The sequence below is a fragment of the Nematolebias whitei genome, chromosome 4, assembly GCF_014905685.2.
Source record: "Nematolebias whitei isolate Nwh7 chromosome 4, NemWhi1, whole genome shotgun sequence".
NCBI classification, from domain to species: domain Eukaryota; kingdom Metazoa; phylum Chordata; class Actinopteri; order Cyprinodontiformes; family Rivulidae; genus Nematolebias; species Nematolebias whitei.
The window spans coordinates 47170181-47187945 of NC_056501.1; the positions used below are offsets into that span (position 1 = coordinate 47170181).

At 43.9% G+C, this 17765-nt stretch overlaps 1 protein-coding gene across 1 annotated transcript in view; it reads left to right on the plus strand.

Annotated features, from left to right (window-relative positions):
- Positions 1 to 1641: 1641 nt before the first annotated feature.
- c4h4orf47 (chromosome 4 C4orf47 homolog) overlaps positions 1642 to 17765 on the plus strand; it is a 24725-nt gene continuing 8601 nt past the window's right edge. The window contains exons 1-2 of the mRNA XM_037675106.1: positions 1642 to 1741; positions 17405 to 17624. Of these exons, the coding sequence (XP_037531034.1) occupies positions 1642 to 1741; positions 17405 to 17624 (320 nt within the window). The remainder of the gene's footprint in view (positions 1742 to 17404; positions 17625 to 17765) is intronic.

Sequence of the window (17765 nt, forward strand, 5' to 3'; positions counted from 1 at the left end):
ACCTCTAAGTACCAGTAATAAGAAAACTACAAGGCAGATTCCTCAAATGATAGAGGTAGGTGGTTGGTTGGTTTGTAGACAGACAGACAGACAGACATTTTCTTAATTAAAATCATAAAAATATGTGTTTTTATAAAGTATATTATATAAATATAAATATCAAAGTCAGAGAGTCAGATGTTCTTTATTGTTATTCGCACCTCATGTGGTACATATGGTGGAGTGAAATTGTGTACACAGGGTCCCAGTTACATCCAACAATAAAATGTATAAGAAAAACAGTAATAACATCTAAGATATGAACTAAGAAAAACATCAACTAAATATACACTAAGCACTCATAACATTGAACATCAGCACAAACATGAACATGAGTCTGTGAGCAGATGTGCACGCATGAACACATCAACATTGAAACAGATCAGCAGCAACATGAAACAGATCAGCAGCAACATGATGTGATTTTTCACAGTGATTATTCTAGTTAGAGATTCATGAGTCTAACAGCCTCAGGGTAGAAGTTGTTCCTCAGTCTAGTGGTTCTACACTTAATGCTCCTTAACCTCCTTCCTGAGGGGAGTGGGGCAAAAAGTGTGTGTGCTGGGTGAGTGAGGTCCTTCATGATGCAGGTGGCCCTCTTCCTGCATCTGGAGGTGTTTATGTCTGTGATGGTGGGGAGGCTGACTATGACAGACTTCTGTGCAGCCTTCACCACTCTCTGCTGAGCTTTTCTTTCAAGGTCAAGGTTTCTTTATTGTCATTCTCGTCACATGTGGTACATGTGATGGAACGAAATTGTGTACACAGGGTCCCAGTTACATCCAACAAAAGTATAACTTGTAAAGAAAACAGTAATAAGATCAAAGATATGAACTAAGAAATACAGTAAACACTAATAGTATAAAAACAACACGCCGAACAGCAGCACGAACATGAGTCTGTGTGAGCAGATGAGGATGACTTGAACACAGCAGCATGAAATAAATCAGCAGCATTGATAATCAGCAGCACATATCAACAATTAAGTGGCATTACAGTAGTCTCTCATTTATCGTGGGTGTTTGGGACCACGCCCAGACGTGATAAGTGAAAACCGCGAAGTAGGGATGCAGTAGTTCAAGTTCAGTTCATGTTCAGTAAACTTCGTCATGACGTGTGCCAGGCTGTAATCACACTCACTCATCACCTGTTACTCCCAGTCTCTCTCCTTAAATAAACTAATTTAAATTTAAATATTGTAACATTTTAAATAAACAATCCATGCTGCATGTATATATATATATATATATATATATATATATATATATATATATATACTGTATGTATTATTGAAAACCCTAAATAACACATCACTGCATTTTTATGTCGAGTTTCATGGTTTTATTGAACTTTTATCAAGCAGATTTTCTTGCTTTTATTTTGAAATTAACATCTCCCTACTTCCTTGTGTGTCACTGTCTCCATAGCAACTGGTCAGCACGCAAAGTTTCACACAGACAGAAACCCTTCATCCACAGGTATGTTGAGATCTGACGACCATCGTTAATCCTTTTACTCTTCTCAAACATGTGTGTGCGTGCGTGCGTGCGTGCGTGCGTGTGTGTGTGTGTGTGTGCGTGTGCGTGCGTGTGTTCGTGTCAGATGCTGTCAGGTGGTGGAAAAAGTGACCTGGAGCGTCTGGGTGTCTTCATGGAGATGAGCTACATCTCTGTAGGAGACAAGTACTCTCCACCCAACAGCTGTAAGCATCTTAACTGTTTCACTTGTTTTATTCAGTGGATTGTTTTGAATCAAAGTCTTTCCATCTAAGAAATGGTTCATAGTTTTATTTTAAATTAAAATAAAGGCTTAAAACGCTGCTTGAATTGGGATAAACCTGTTATAACACCATCACATCAAACAACTACTGGCTCATAACTTCAAACTCTTTGAACCAATTGATGATGTCATCATTTTCAGTTTAGTAACAAAATTACAACTATAATAATTCAAACAAAAGGCAAATATAAACCACACTTATCCAAGCCTCTAACATGTATAAATACTACACCCTGAATGTAATGTGAGATAAACTGCATGATCACATTTAGTTTATTTTAATTAACAGTAGCAGGGCTTGCTGGCCACAACAAAAATTAAAAATATAAAATAGACACTGAAGAGGATGTTTTTTAGTACAGTTTTTTCTCTCTTCTAAATCTACAACTAAACTTTTTAACTAAGCAGCTAAAATCAATTTTACTCAAGAATTGTGTAAGACGTGATTTAAGCACCACATGTGGCCTGCAGCTCCTCGGAGTCTTCTGAACAGTTTGACCTGCTGGTTCCTGGAAACATCTAAAGTGGTTGATTTATGATTATTACTGGTGTAGTGGGATTGGTCGGTTAGCTTCGTTAGCTCCACTACATGTTATAATATCTGGACTAGTTCAAGTACCTGATATTATACTTAATTTAAACGGGTTCTCTCTTTTTCGAGCTACTTGACAGATATGTGACAGAGATCAGTGACGTGAGACGTTAAGTTTCTTTGACCCATCAAATGAATGCGGTCATTTATTAACAGAATCAAAGTTTAACATCAAACATTGTACACGTGATTATTCTGATTGAAGCAATAACACAGCTTAATTACAACAGACATTTATGAAAATATCTGGATGATTTACTGGCAAGATAGAAGAGTTTAAAGATGGGAAATGAAGTTTAAATGGAGAGAAAAAGATGGATGAGGGAATATGTGTCTGTATCAGAACGGCACTCTCCATTCGATCCCAGCTTCACCTCGGTACACTTAGGTAGTGCAAATCGACTCTTTACCTGTAGAAGATGTCTCCACTGGTACGGAGTTCCATTTAACGCCACCTTTCCAGCGTCTCCGTAGGAACAGCTGTGAATCGTCCGAAGTAGTGACGGTACTTCGTTCGACACACGTTCACCTCACGGGTGGACTCACATGAGGAGTAAGTCCGTCAGAGGCTCCACTCAGATGTGGAAGATTCCATAATTCCCACAAGACTCGGAAGAACTTCGGATCATGTCTGGAACCTCCTGTTCTCTCCAGCAACTTTTCTGTTCGGTTCTGCCCTCCGAACTGAACTGCTCTCCCACCGCACTGGTTGGAACTAGGAAGTGTCGACATTTAAAGAGTTCTGTTTCCGGTTCATTTGGGAAGTCCTGATTGGCTGAAAGAGCTAATCAGGGGTGTGTTTTTATGACGTAAGAGGTCACTAGAAGTCAGAAAAACAGAAAAATGTTTTGGAACAGACAGAAAATGTTTTTGAGACAGACAAGAGAAATGTTTAGGCGAGTTGGGAGGAAACAGGTGCCAGCTTCTCTATTTACGTCTGAGAGGATTTAAAAACATGACAGTTCGTTCCAACAAACTTGTTTGCGTTTGTCTCCGACGTTTGACCGACTTACAACTTGCTCATTTCAGACAGAAGATCAAGAAAATGAATAATTACTCTGTAACAGACATTAACTAGATTTCTACTTTGAATGAGGATTGAAAATCATTAATACTGTTTCACACTTGATTTAAAATAAGTAGTTCACTTCAACATTTAAAAATTATATGAATTAAACACACTTTGATTATCAAGACATTTGTAAAATAGTAATGATAATAAAAAAGAGAGTGTTCTTTCAATTGATCAGTGCAGGACACACTTAGAAAGTCTCTGGATGGACTTGATTTTGTGTTTCTGGACTCAAATCAATGAAATACAGTTCTTGTCCCAGGAAGGCCCTCAAGGTCAGGATTTGACCTGAGGCTTAGTTCACTACACTGGAAGCTCTTGAAGAGCGCACACCTCCACCAAGACCAACATCTCTGCAGCTGCTGTCTCATCCACTCTCACGTTCTTCAGACGTTCTGCGGTCAGCTTTGTCCGTCGATCAACATACAGACCTAGATGAGGCATGATGACACCTACGTGTTATTTGTCTGTGTCCTCGTTATTTTCTTTCTGTCTCTGTCAGCAGCGCAGCGAGCTGCATCCTCTTTATATCCTGGATCCAGAGGGAGATTCAGACCATCACCAGAATTTAATTGTTTGATTTTGTGACAACCTCAACTTCTTGTTCTTCTTCTTGTTTTTCTTCTTGTTGTTGTTCTTGTTGCTGAATGCAGAGGTGCACACCCTGCTGGAAGCCAGGAACACTGCCTTCAGGTCTGGAAACTCACTGGAGCTGAGTAGGACTAGGAAAGAGCTGGTTGCTGGTATTAAGAGGGCCAAGGCCACATATGCACAGAGGATCGAGGGTCGGTTCACTTCACAAGACCCTCGGAGCATGTGGAGGGGCATTAAGTGCATAAAAGATTAAAAAGGAAGGAGTGAACAATGCCCCAAAGACCCATCTCTGCCTGATGCCCTCAACAAGTTATATGCTTTGAAGACCTGAACAGACCACCCAGCACCAGACTCACCTCATCACCGGATGAAGAGAATCTCAGCGTGACCCCAGCAGAAGTAAGGAGTACCTTCAGGAGGATCAATCCGCACAAAGCAACTGGCCCAGACAACATTCCCAGGAAAGTGTTGAAAGAATGTGCCGATCAGCTCTGCAAGGTGCTGGCAGACATCTTTAACTCCTCACTTACCCTGGAGACAGTTCCCACCTGCCTGAAGACTGACACCATCATCCCAGTCTCAAAAACCTCTACAGTGACTGTACCACTCTGCCAGTGGCCCTCACCCCGATAGTCAATAAATGCTTAAAAAAACTGGTCATGACTCGCATCAAAACAACCATCAACATCAATGAGGACCCTCATCAGTATGCATACCATGAGAACCGATCAACAGAGGATGCCATCTCCTCTGTGGTCCACACTGCGCTCAACCACCTGGAGCAGAAAAAATCTTATGTCCATTTGCTCTTTGTGGACTTCACATCCACCTTCACACCATGATCCCCCAAAGCCTGATGGACAAAATATCCACACTAGGACTAAGCCCCTCCATTTGCAACTGGGTACTAGACTTCTTAACAAACAGACCACAGTTAGTGAGGATCCACAACTTCTCCTCCACCATAACCCTGAGCAATGGCTCTCCTCAGGGATGTGTGTTGAGCCCCCTCCTGTTTACTCTGCTCACGTATGATTGTGCAGCTACCCGTCCAGGCTGTCACATTGTAAAGTTTGCAGATGATACAGCGGTGGTGGGATGCATCACAAACAATGATGAGTCCAGCTACAGGCAAGAGGTGGAACACCTGGAGAGCTTGTGCAAAGAGAATAACCTTCACATTAATGTGAGGAAGACAAAGGAGATGATTGTGGACTTCAGAAGGAACAAACACACATACACCCCCCTGAACATAAGAGGATCTGCAGTGGAAGTGGTCTCCAGCTACAAGTACTTGGGTGTACACATGAATGACAACCTCAGCTGGAGCAACAACAGCACCAGCCTGATCAAGAAAGCTCATCAGAGACTCTACTTCCTCAGACGGCTGAGATGAGCTGGTCTGGGAAGCTCAGTCCTCACCTCCTTCTACAGGTGTGCAGTGGAGAGCATCCTGTGCTCCAGCATCAACGTGTGGCATGGAGGCTGCACAGCTGCAGAAAGAAAAGCTTTGCAGAGAGTGGTGAAGGCTGCACAGAAATCTGTTGGAATCAGCCTCCCCACCATCACAGACATCTACACCTCCAGATGCAGGAAGAGGGCCACCTGCATCATGAAGGACCCCACTCACCCAGCACACACACTTTTTGTCCCGCTCCCCTCAGGAAGGAGGTTGAGGAGCATTAAGTGTAGAACCACTAGACTGAGGAACAGCTTCTACCCTGAGGCTGTTAGACTCATGAATCTCTAACCAGAATAATCACTTTGACAAATCACATCATGTTGCTGCTGATCTGTTTCATGTTGCTGATCTGTTTCAATGTTGCTGCTGATCTGTTTCATGTTGCTGCTGATCGGTTTCATGTTGCTTCTGATCTGTTTCATGTTACTGCTGATCTGTTTCATGTTGCTGCTGATCTGTTTCATGTTACTGCTGATCTGTTTCATGTTGCTACTGATCTGTTTCATGTTGCTGCTGATCGGTTTCATGTTGATGCTGATCTGTTTCATGTTGCTACTGATCGGTTTCATGTTGCTGCTGATCTGTTTCATGTTGATGCGTTCATGCCTGCTCATCCGCTCACACAGACTCATGTTTGTGCTGATGTTCGATGTAATGTTTTTATGCTATTAGTACTTAGTGTATTTTTAGCTGATGTTTTTCTTAGTACATATCTGATATAAAAACATGTTTTATAAAAATATATTAAGTTGCCTTTATGCCTATTCAAACATATACATTTTGTGTGTGTTACTTTTCAGAATTAAATGTCTAAATTGCCATAAAAGGCAAGGGTGGAATGATATAGGAATGATTATTTTGATGCTTTTATGTCAATTTATACTTATTTTACACTCATTTACATGTAGTTTGAAAACACACTTATACAACGTGTTATTCACATATTAGGGATTGTATTTTGTTTTACATGTCATAAAGGCAAAGGGTGGAATGATTTATGTTGCCTTTATGCCTATTCAAATATATATATATATATATATATATTTGGGACACTCTTTGATGGTTTGCAGAGGGACGGAGGGGTGCAGTGTTTTCTCTTTAGGAATGCTTTAATAAGCATTAGGAGTGCTTTTGACCTGGAAGCTTTGGCCCGCTTTTACGGTCACGGCGCTCCTTACTGGAAGGACATGTTTTTATGAGCCATCGCTTTGATGATGGAAAAACATGTTTTAATTAGATCTGTCCTCCTGACAACCATCAAACTTGTTTTTCACTGCTCTCACACGATCCGGTCAGGGAGAGGTATAAAGGAGGTGTGACAGGCAAGGGAACTTGGAAGTCTTGTGTGGACCAGCGCGCGGTGCCATGCAGTTGTGATGTGAGTTTTGTCATTGGATCGAAAGGCTTCCCGATCATTTGTCACGGTGAGAGATACTCATATCAATTTGTGTGTTAAGAGTGTACGAGTGTACATGACTTTGCTTGGCTGTTTCCTTGTGGCAGATTAATAAATGACAATATTATTCTAGCAAGTTACAGTCCCTTGTGTTTCATTTTCCTCTTGTCTGAATATCTGGTGCCGATCGCTCACGAACCCTTTGATAAAGAATTTCATAATACATTTTTTGGCGACGAGGATGGGATGTTAATAATTAAATAAATAATTCTGAACGGCTGCACCATATTCAAACGAAGGGAAAAAAGTGTTGAGAGAAATGTTGATGCGAGTTGCATCTGGACAAAGAGTCCGTTGAAGTTGTGCCGGGTTGGGAGAGTTATCCAACCTTGGCTTTGTGTTTAAGAGGTGGAGGGGGACGCCCCGAGCCTTTGTGTGAGAGTTTAAAACAGAGAAAAAGTTGATTCAGACGCCTGAGGAGGCGTGAGGGGAACAGAGAAAAAGTTGTACCGGGATGGGAAGAAGTCCCATCCCAGTTGTTTTTGTTGTTTTTGAAGAGGTGGGAAGAAGCCCATCTTAGTTGTTAGAACAATTTTTCTGAAAGCAGATAGTCCGGGTGATGTTTTGACCACTTTTGCAGGCAATAGAGGTCAGAAAAGATGGTACCAGTGACAGGACTTCAGCATAAAGTCAGAAAATGCAATCACAGGCTCAACGGAGCAAACAAGAATGTGAGGACCGCCTGCTTGTTGAATGGACGGCACACTCAGTCGCTTGCTCAGTTTGTGAGAATAAGCAGGGCGGTAAAGCAGGTGTCCCGGTTGCGAGGAAAATTCAAGAGAAAGAAAGCGATTGAAAAATGTGTGGAGGAAGTTCAGGAGAAAGAGAAACAGTTTTTACAACAAAAACAGTTGTTATCTGATGCGCAGACAGAGTGCATGCTGCAGAAACTGCATGTGCAGATGCTGACAGCACAGCTAGACCGCATGATTAAAGTAGCTGAGGGCGCGGTCGGTCAGATATGCAGGCTTAAAGGGAGGAAGAAAGAGCGTGATGTTTCGCCGGAGCGAGTCGGAGCTTATGTTGCAAGGTTGGATGACGGATGGAATCCGTCGAGTTTGGACGGTAGCATCTCAGGAGACAAAGAGGTTGTTTACTTGTCTGAAATATCACAACCCACAGATGCTCGAGTATCGAGGCTGTTGGATAAAGGTGGAGGTCAGGTAATGAATTCAGCGCATCGAGTCAGAGCTTTGCAAGACTCGAGACCATTGTTTGAAGTTTGTGTAGAGACAGCCCGACAGATAGCATCGGATTGGTCTGATTTACAGGGTCATTGGGTGACCGTAGGGGAGTGCGAGCAGAGATGGGCTAAGGAATGCGCTCGCTGTGCGTTGGATTGTAGATTCAGAGTGTTGGAACTGGGTGCACTCGGAGATTGGAGCACAGAGAGGAACACAGAGCTGAAAACTGAAAAAATCATTTAGCCAACCCATGGGTCGTGGGCCGAGAAGGGACGGCCGGAAAAACATGCAGGAACTTACTCGTTCTGCTTTCTGGAGGGCATTAATACAGACAGGAGTGCATGCAGCTGAGATGGATGATGTGTCAGCAGAAGAGCTGAGGGCTGGAAGCCATTATTTGGATTAAAGGGGCAAAAGTAGGGTCCAAAAGTTGACATCAACACTCTGAAAAGCAGATATTGTCAAACATTGAACATCAAAGGTCCAGAATTAGAGAGCCCAGATTTTGACGTTAAATTAAAAAGCCCCAAAACTTGAAGGTGATATTGATTTTAAAATGCCAAAGGTCAAAGGAGAAATTAAGACATCTGATGTTGCCATTAAAGGCCCAAGCATTGACATTTTGGGCCACTAAGGATGTATTAAAATGCCTAAAGTCAAGATGGTTTAAGGGGAAAAGGGTGGATTTGAAATGTCTAGAAATAAATATGTTGTTTGGATGTGTTAAGCTGGTTGCTTTGAAGGAAGTGCAACATATGTTGTTTATAAATGGTTTACCTGCAGCTATAGTTTTGACAGCATCTAAAAACAACTCTAGAAGTATCCAAAAATATCTGAGATAAAAAGAATTTCACCATCTTGTTTTGCAGATGTTTCACATTTAAAGTGAAAGTTCAGCTCTTTTCAAGAGGGGTTCTGTGGAAAAAGTTAACATCTCAGTTTGAAAAAACTGATGAGATTTCTTTTTAATAAATAAAAGTTAATTGTTGACACTTTTTGCATGAAGTGGTTATGTATGAAGAATTGTTTGATTAGTTGTAGAACAAGACAGATGATGAAACTGCAAATACAACGATGTGAAGCATGCAGCATTAGAAGAGAGGGTCACAATAGTAAATGCAGGGACAAATGGAGGAAAGGGCCATATCAGATCTGGCAAACGGATTTCATTGGCCCTTTGCCATGTCACAGGGGTGTAGATATGTATGTACGGCTGTAGATACATATTCAGGTGTGTTGGTGACTCATCCTTGTAAATATGCAAATCAGACATCTACTTTAAAATGTCTTAGTATGATGAAATAATTTTATGAGGGTCCCCCTCAGATACAAACAGATAATGGGACCCATTTTACTGGAAAACAGGTGAAAGACTGGTCAGCTGAAAAACATGTTGAATGGATTTATCACATTTCCTTATCACCCACAAAGCTGCTGGGCTGATTAAGAGAATGAATGAACTGTTAAAAAAAAGAAATGCTGAGAAAATGAAAAACATGATTTGGCAAACTGAAAAGTAAATTTGTTGCAGGCTGTGTTTCAATTGAATAACAGACCCATTGTACCAGGCACCACTCCTTTAAATTGAATGATACTCCAGAGCTGCCTGTCAGAGAAAAAAAAGAACCAATTAGAAAATTGACGACAGAGCAGAGCTGCCTGTCCAGCAACTCCTGGATCTGCTGGACTAGATCTGAGGACTCTAGAGCCAGTGATATGGATTTCAGGTCTAATTCAAGTTATAAAATTGGTCTGGGTCTGCAATATCCCAGAGGCAGGAGAAGGAAAAATGGGTAAATGTACCAATTCATAAGTGTTATTAAAGAGAAAACTAATTCTTCTCTCTTTTTGTTGAAAGCAGTTTTCGTTTCAACAGCTTGATGTTTCCTTGGTTTTTTCTAAATGAACACCCGGGACCGTCCAGAGGACAACATGAGAAGCTGGTGACAAGGTGCCAGTCAGATGGGAGTGCAGGCTGTTTGGGCATCACGTGCCTTGTTGCAGATGGACAACGCCTCATCAGCAACACCAGGACGTGTCTTGGAGGAGGATCAGGTGTTCACTTTGGTTGAAAAAAAAAAAATGCAAGCAAGATCTGAGTGCAAAGTGACTTTTGGAACACAAAAAGGCTTCCTGATAGGGCACAACTGACTGTCCTATGTCAAGTGTCGGGCATGCTACCACAGGAAAACCATCCCAGTGGTACTTAAAGGATGTCAGATTAGAATTGTGTGGAAACCCCACTGTGTAACATTGTATAAGAACGGTACATGCTAAACCAGATGAAAGAGAGAGAAAAAAAAAAGGAGAACGAAGTTTGATTTTACTGCCAATTATGGAGAAGGAGGAGACGTGCTTCGTTGGCAGTTACCCAAGTTGGAGTCTGGATGCCATCAGTTGTCATGACTTAAGAAGAAACGGTCAAAATACTGATAAAAGAAATAAACTAGCAGCTGAAAGATGTGGGGGAGCACAGAAGAAGTGCTCTCCAACATAATTGAAGCTTTGAACTTGTTTTCCTGTGTACCTTGCAATTTTTCCATGCACAGATGCAGGAAGAGCGCTGCCAGAGGGTGGTTACTACATCGAATCATCATGAGTGGAGGAGATTATGGAACATTTCCAGTTCCTACTGGGTAGTTGTAAAACCTGAATTGACAAAATGTAATGAAGGCAACCACAGTTATGCAAATATCACATTTTGCCTTTAATAACTGTACAAGGACACTGTTTTTTTTTTTTTTTTTAAATACAGGGTGAGTGGTTTGAGCCACAGACAAATCTCACATATAACATGCAACTATGTGAGACAGCTGATAGAGTGATATGTATGTTGAAACTAATCATGTTAACCCATGTTTAACCAGAGACAAGGTATTGTGTGATTGGAATCATTAACTAGGCTAGAGAACTAGTTTGATAGTAACAATAAAAGTCATATGGTGTACATCTGTGGACTTGGAACAACCAGACTTATCAATTAACTAATTATAGTTCCACCACTCGCACGTACCCTGGCGAGTCTCCCTAGACCGTTTCAAAATGCGCATTGAAATGGGTCTACAGAGCTGAAACGAATGATTGAATCTCATAAGTCTAAACGTGTCTGATCTAACAGTGTCCACCTGCATGGCTCAAAGAAAGGTTTTTACATGTGGCTAAAACTAATAGTGTAGGCGTCGGCTCACCATTGGTGGGATATATTCGCAGGAATATTATCTACGGCGCAAAATATATGCAGTATCTCTTTTGTTTGTTTAGTGAAAAGAAGAATAACTAGTTTGATCCATGTATCTCTGTATTAACTTTGTGTATTTTGGGAACTTGTTTTTATATTAGGAGGGTTTAAAAAAAAAGAATTAATCAGGAAATTTATAATACAGCTTGGTACATGGTTTGGTAGGGAAAAAAAACTATAATCTGAACACCTACCAGGTGTTTTGATTTACAATGATCGTGTCAGTGGGAACGTAATAAATCAAACGTTCCAGGGATTTGAAACTCGTCTGGATTTTCTTAACTGTGTGAGTGAGTTTATTTAGGATAAAGTCCCAGAACAATTTCAATTTCAGGAGAACTCGACCATTCAGAGGTCAGAGATCGTTTAGAGTTCAACTTAAAGGGATGGCATTTTCAAAACTAAAAAGTTGTATTGTGGAATTATGTTTTACATGCCATAAAGGCAAAAGGGTGGAATGATATAAAAATATGTTTTATAAAAATATATTAAGTTGCCTTTATGCCTATTCAAACATATACATTTTGTGTGTGTTACTTTTCAGAATTAAATGTCTAAATTGCCATAAAAGGCAAGGGTGGAATGATATAGGAATGATTATTTTGATGCTTTTATGTCAATTTATACTTATTTTACACTCATTTACATGTAGTTTGAAAACACACTTATACAACGTGTTATTCACATATTAGGGATTGTATTTTGTTTTACATGTCATAAAGGCAAAGGGTGGAATGATTTATGTTGCCTTTATGCCTATTCAAATATATATATATATATATATTTGGGACACTCTTTGATGGTTTGCAGAGGGACGGAGGGGTGCAGTGTTTTCTCTTTAGGAATGCTTTAATAAGCATTAGGAGTGCTTTTGACCTGGAAGCTTTGGCCCGCTTTTACGGTCACGGCGCTCCTTACTGGAAGGACATGTTTTTATGAGCCATCGCTTTGATGATGGAAAAACATGTTTTAATTAGATCTGTCCTCCTGACAACCATCAAACTTGTTTTTCACTGCTCTCACACGATCCGGTCAGGGAGAGGTATAAAGGAGGTGTGACAGGCAAGGGAACTTGGAAGTCTTGTGTGGACCAGCGCGCGGTGCCATGCAGTTGTGATGTGAGTTCTGTCATTGGATCGAAAGGCTTCCCGATCATTTGTCACAGTGAGAGATACTCATATCAATTTGTGTGTTAAGAGTGTACGAGTGTACATGACTTTGCTTGGCTGTTTCCTTGTGGCAGATTAATAAATGACAATATTATTCTAGCAAGTTACAGTCCCTTGTGTTTCATTTTCCTCTTGTCTGAATATCTGGTGCCGATCGCTCACGAACCCTTTGATAAAGAATTTCATAATACATTTTCTTAGATGTTATTACTGTTTTTCTTTTACATTTTATTGTTGGATGTAACTGAGACCCTGTGTACATAATTTCGTTCCACCACATGTACCACAAATGACAAATAAAGAACCTTGAACTTCTTTTCTTCTTGTTTTTCTTCTTCTTGTTGTTTTTCATCACATTTTTTAACACTGTTGTGTTAACTCATTTTATAAATAAACTTTTGTTTAAAAAATTAAAAAAATCTTGTTCTTTTTCTTGTTCGTCGTCATCCTCCTCCATCTCACTCTGTCCTCACTCCAACTACCTCCATGTCCTCTTTAACTGCATCCCCACATCGCTTTGTCTTTTTCCTGGCAGCTGCATTTTTTAACATCCTTCTACCAATATGCCCACTGTCCCTCCTCTGGACATGTCCAAACCACTGTCCCTCCTCTGGACATGTCCAAGCCACTGTCCCTCCTCTGGATAAGTCCAAACCACTGTCCCTCCTCTGGACATGTCAAACCATCTCAGTGTGTCCTCTCTAACTTTATCTCCCAGTTGTTCAACCTGTGCTGTATCTCTGATGATCTCATTTCTAATCGTCTCCATCCTTGTCACTCCTAAGAAGAACCTCAACATCTTCATTTCTGCCACTTCCAGTTCTTTCTTGTGTCTTCTTGTCCATGTCTCTGTATCCAGACCATACAGCATAGCTGGTCTCACAACTGTCTTATAAACTTTTGACCTTTGCTGACATTCCTTTGTTGCATATCTCTAAAACGACTTTGTGACAACCTCAACTTTTCTCAAAAATCTCATTAAAACCCATTCATAATATTTTGAGTAATCCTGTTTACAGACAGACAAACCAACTCTAGAGAAAACAGAACCTCCTGGTGGGAGTACCAGTAATTATTATATTCTTTAATTAAAAGTGTTACTTGCAGAGTACAAAGCTCTGACAGAAGAAAACGCATGAGCTGACACAAAGTTCATTTAACTTGATCAAGTAATTGCATTACCACAGGATTACTGTGCAGAAATAAATTAATTTTGGTAGCCATTTTGAAAAATGTTGCCATCTTGGAATGGCCAATCAGGCAGATTTATCAAATAACTAAAAGAAAAGCATCAACAACCATCCATCCATCCATTTTCTTCCGCTTATCCGGGGTCGGGTCGCGGGGGTAGCAGCCTAAGTAGGGAGGCCCAGACTTCCATCTCCCCAGCCACTTGGGCCAGCTCTTCCGGGGGAATCCCGAGGCGTTCCCAGGCCAGCCGAGAAACATAGTCCCTCCAGCGTGTCCTGGGTCTTCCTCTGGGCCTCCTTCCGGTGGGACGTGTCTGGAACACCTCACCAGGGAGGCGTCCAGAAGGCATCCTAGACAGATGCCCAAGCCACCTCAACTGGCTCCTCTCGGCGTGGAGAAGCAGCGGCTCTACTCTGAGTCCCTCCCGGATGATCGAGCTTCTCACCCTGTCTCTAAGGGAGAGCCCAGACACCCTGCGGAGAAAACTCATTTCGGCCGCTTGTATCCGAGATCTCATTCTTTCGGTCACAACCCAAAGCTCGTGACCATAGATGAGGGTGGGAACGTAGATCGATCGGTAAATTGAGAGCTTTGCCTTTTGACTCAGCTCTCTCTTCACCACGACAGACCTGTACAGCGCCCGCTTCACTGCAGACGCTGCACCTATCCGCCTATCGATCTCACGCTCCGTTTTTCCCTCATTTGTGAACAAGACCCCAAGATACTTGGACTCCTCCACTTGGGGTAGGACCTCCTCCCTGACCTGGAGAGGGCACTCTACCCTTTTCTGGCTCAAGACCATGGCCTAGGATTTGGAGGAACTGATCTTCATCCCGGCCGCATCGCATTCGGCTGCGAACCGCTCCAGCGAAAGCTGTAGATCACGATATGATGAAGCCAATAAGACCACATCATCTGCAAAAAGCAGAGACGCAATCCTAAGGCCACCAAAACGGATCCCCTCAACACCTTGGCTGCGCCTAGAAATTCTGTCCATAAAAGTTATGAACAGAATCGGTGACAAAGGGAAACCTTGGCGGAGTCCAACTCTCACCGGGAACAAGCCCGACTTACTGCCGGCGATGTAGACCAGGCTCTGACACCGGTCATACAGGGATCTAACAGCCCATATCAAAGGACCCGGTACCCCATACTCCCAGAGTACCCCCCACAGGGTCCCCACAGGGCCCCCCGAGGGACGCGGTCGAACGCCTTCTCCAAGTCCACAAAGCACATGTAGACTGGTTGGGCAAACTCCCACGCACCCTCCAGGACCCTGCTGAGAGTGTAGAGCTGCTCCAGTGTTCCACGGCCAGGACAAAAACCGCACTGTTCCTCCTGAATCCGAGGTTAGACTATCCGACGGACCCTCCTCTCCAGAACCCCCTAATAGACCTTACTAGGGAGGCTTAAGAGCGTGATTCCCCTGTAGTTGGAACACACTCTACGGTCCCCCTTTTTGAATAGGGGGACCACCACCCCGGTCTGCCAATCCAGGGGAACTTCCCCCGATGTCCACGCAATATTGCAGAGTCGCGTAAGCCAACACAACCCTACAACATCCAGAGCCTTAAGGAATTCTGGGCGGATCTCATCCACCCCTGGGGCCCTGCCACCGAGGAGCTTTTTAACCACCTCGGTGACCTCAGCACCAGAGATCCTCAGTGGAAGGCGTGCCGGTGGGATTGAGGAGGTCTTCAAAGTATTCCGCCCACTGACCCACAACATCCTGAGTTGAGGTCAGCAGCACACCACTCCCACTATAAACAGTGTTGGTGGCGTACCGCTTTCCCCCCCCTGAGACGCCGGATGGTGGACCAGAATTGTCTCGAAGCCGTGCAGAAGTCGTTCTCCATGGCCTCTCCAAACTCCTCCCATGCCCAAGTTTTTGCCTCAGCAACCACCTGAGCCGCATGTCGCTTGGACTGCCAGTACCCATCAGCTGCTTCCGGGGTCCCACAGGCCAAAAAGGCCCGATAGGACTCCTTCTTCAGCCTGACAGCATCCCTCACCGACGGTGTCCACCATCGGGTTCGAGGGTTGCCGCCGCGACAGGCACCGACAACCTTGCGGCCGCAGCTCTGGTAAGCCGCCTCGACAATAGAGGCACGAAACATGGTCCACTCAGACTCAATGTCCCCCACCTCCCTCGGAACATGTTCAAAGTTCTCCCGGAGGTGGGAGTTGAAACTCCGTCTCACAGGAGACTCTGCCAGACGTTCCCAGCAAACCCTCACAATACATTTGGGTCTGCCAGGTCTGACCGGCATCCTCCCCCACCATCGGAGCCAACTCACCACCAGGTAGTGATCAGTTGACAGCTCCGCCCCTCTCTTCACCCGAGTGTCCAAGACATGTGGCCGCAGATCAGATGAGACGATGACAAAGTCGATCATCGAACTGCGGCCTAGGGTGTCCTGGTGCCAAGAGCACATGTGGACACCCATATGCTAGAAAAAGGTGTTCGTTATTGACAATCCATGACGAGCACAGAAGTCCAACAACAGAGCACCACTCTGGTTCAGATCAGGGGGGCCGTTCCTCCCAACCACACCCCTCCAGGTCTCACTGTCATTGCCCACATGAGCATTGAAGTCCCCCAGCAGAACAAGGGAGTCCCCAGAAGGTGCACTTTCCAGTACCCCCTCCAAGGACTCCAGAAAGGGTGGATAATCTGAACTGCCATTTGGTGCATAGGCACAAACGACAGTCAGAACCCGTCCCCCCACACGTAGGCGGAGGGAGGCCACCCTCTCATTCACCGGGGTGAACCCCAATACACAGGCACCAAGTTGGGGGGCAATAAGTACGCCCACGCCTGCTCGGCGCCTCTCACCAGGGGCAACTCCAGAGTGGAAGAGTGTCCAGCCCCTCTCAAGGAAACTGGTTCCAGAGCCCGAGCCATGCGTAGAGGTGAGTCTGACTATTTCTAGCCGGAACCTCTCAGCCTCACACACCAGCTCAGGCTCCTTCCCCACCAGTGAGGTGACATTCCACGTCCCAATAGCCAGCTTCTGTAGCCGAGGATCAGACCGCCAGGGTCCCCGCCCTCGGCCACCACCCATCCCACATTGCACCCGACCCCTTTGGCCCCTCCCACAGGTGGTGAGCCCATGGGAAGGGGGACCTGCGTCTCCTTTTCGGGCTGTGCCCGGCCGAGCTCCATGGGTAAAAGTCCGGCCACCAGGCCCTCGCCCGCGTGCCCCACCTCCAGGCCTGGCTCCAGAGTGGGGCCCCGGTGACCCACGTCCGGGCAAGGGAACACTAGGTCCATTTGTGTTTCTCATCATTGGGGTCTTTGGGCTGCACTTTGTCTGGTCCCTCACCTAGGACCTGTCTGCCATGGGTGACCCTACTAGGGGCATAAAGCCCCTGACAGCATAGCTCCTAGGATCATTGGGACACTCAAACCCCTCCACCACGGTAAGGTGGCAGCCGTCATACAGAATTTGGTGCTTTTATCACAGTTCGAAAGATTTTTCCATGATGTGCTCTACTATTTGCGTTCACAGCTCTGTGAGGTACCAGTGATGCTTAGAAGGATGTTGTTGAGTCAGCAAAGTTTGACGTAATCAGCCATGTTCTCTGAAGGTGCTCATCATGTGGGACATTTGTTCTTGAAATCCAGGTCCGTTCAACGAGTCGGCGTATCAGAGCCGACAGATGCAGGCAGGAGTCACGAAACAGCTGTGTGCTCTGCAGAGCGGCTTCTTCGACAAGTCTTTTAAAAGGATCTTTGAACATGAGGCGCTGAATGAACCTTTGAGACGGGCGCGACAGAACCGGATCCAGCAGGCCAAGAAGAACTTGAGCAAGGCCTTCCTGCCCTGTAACGGGCCTAAGAAGCCGTGAGACACAACACACACACAAAAAAAATCTTCAGCCACTTGAAATATTCATGGTTTACTATTGAACTGAAGACTAATATACAGTATATACCCAGCATATATATATATATATATATATATATATATATATATATATATATA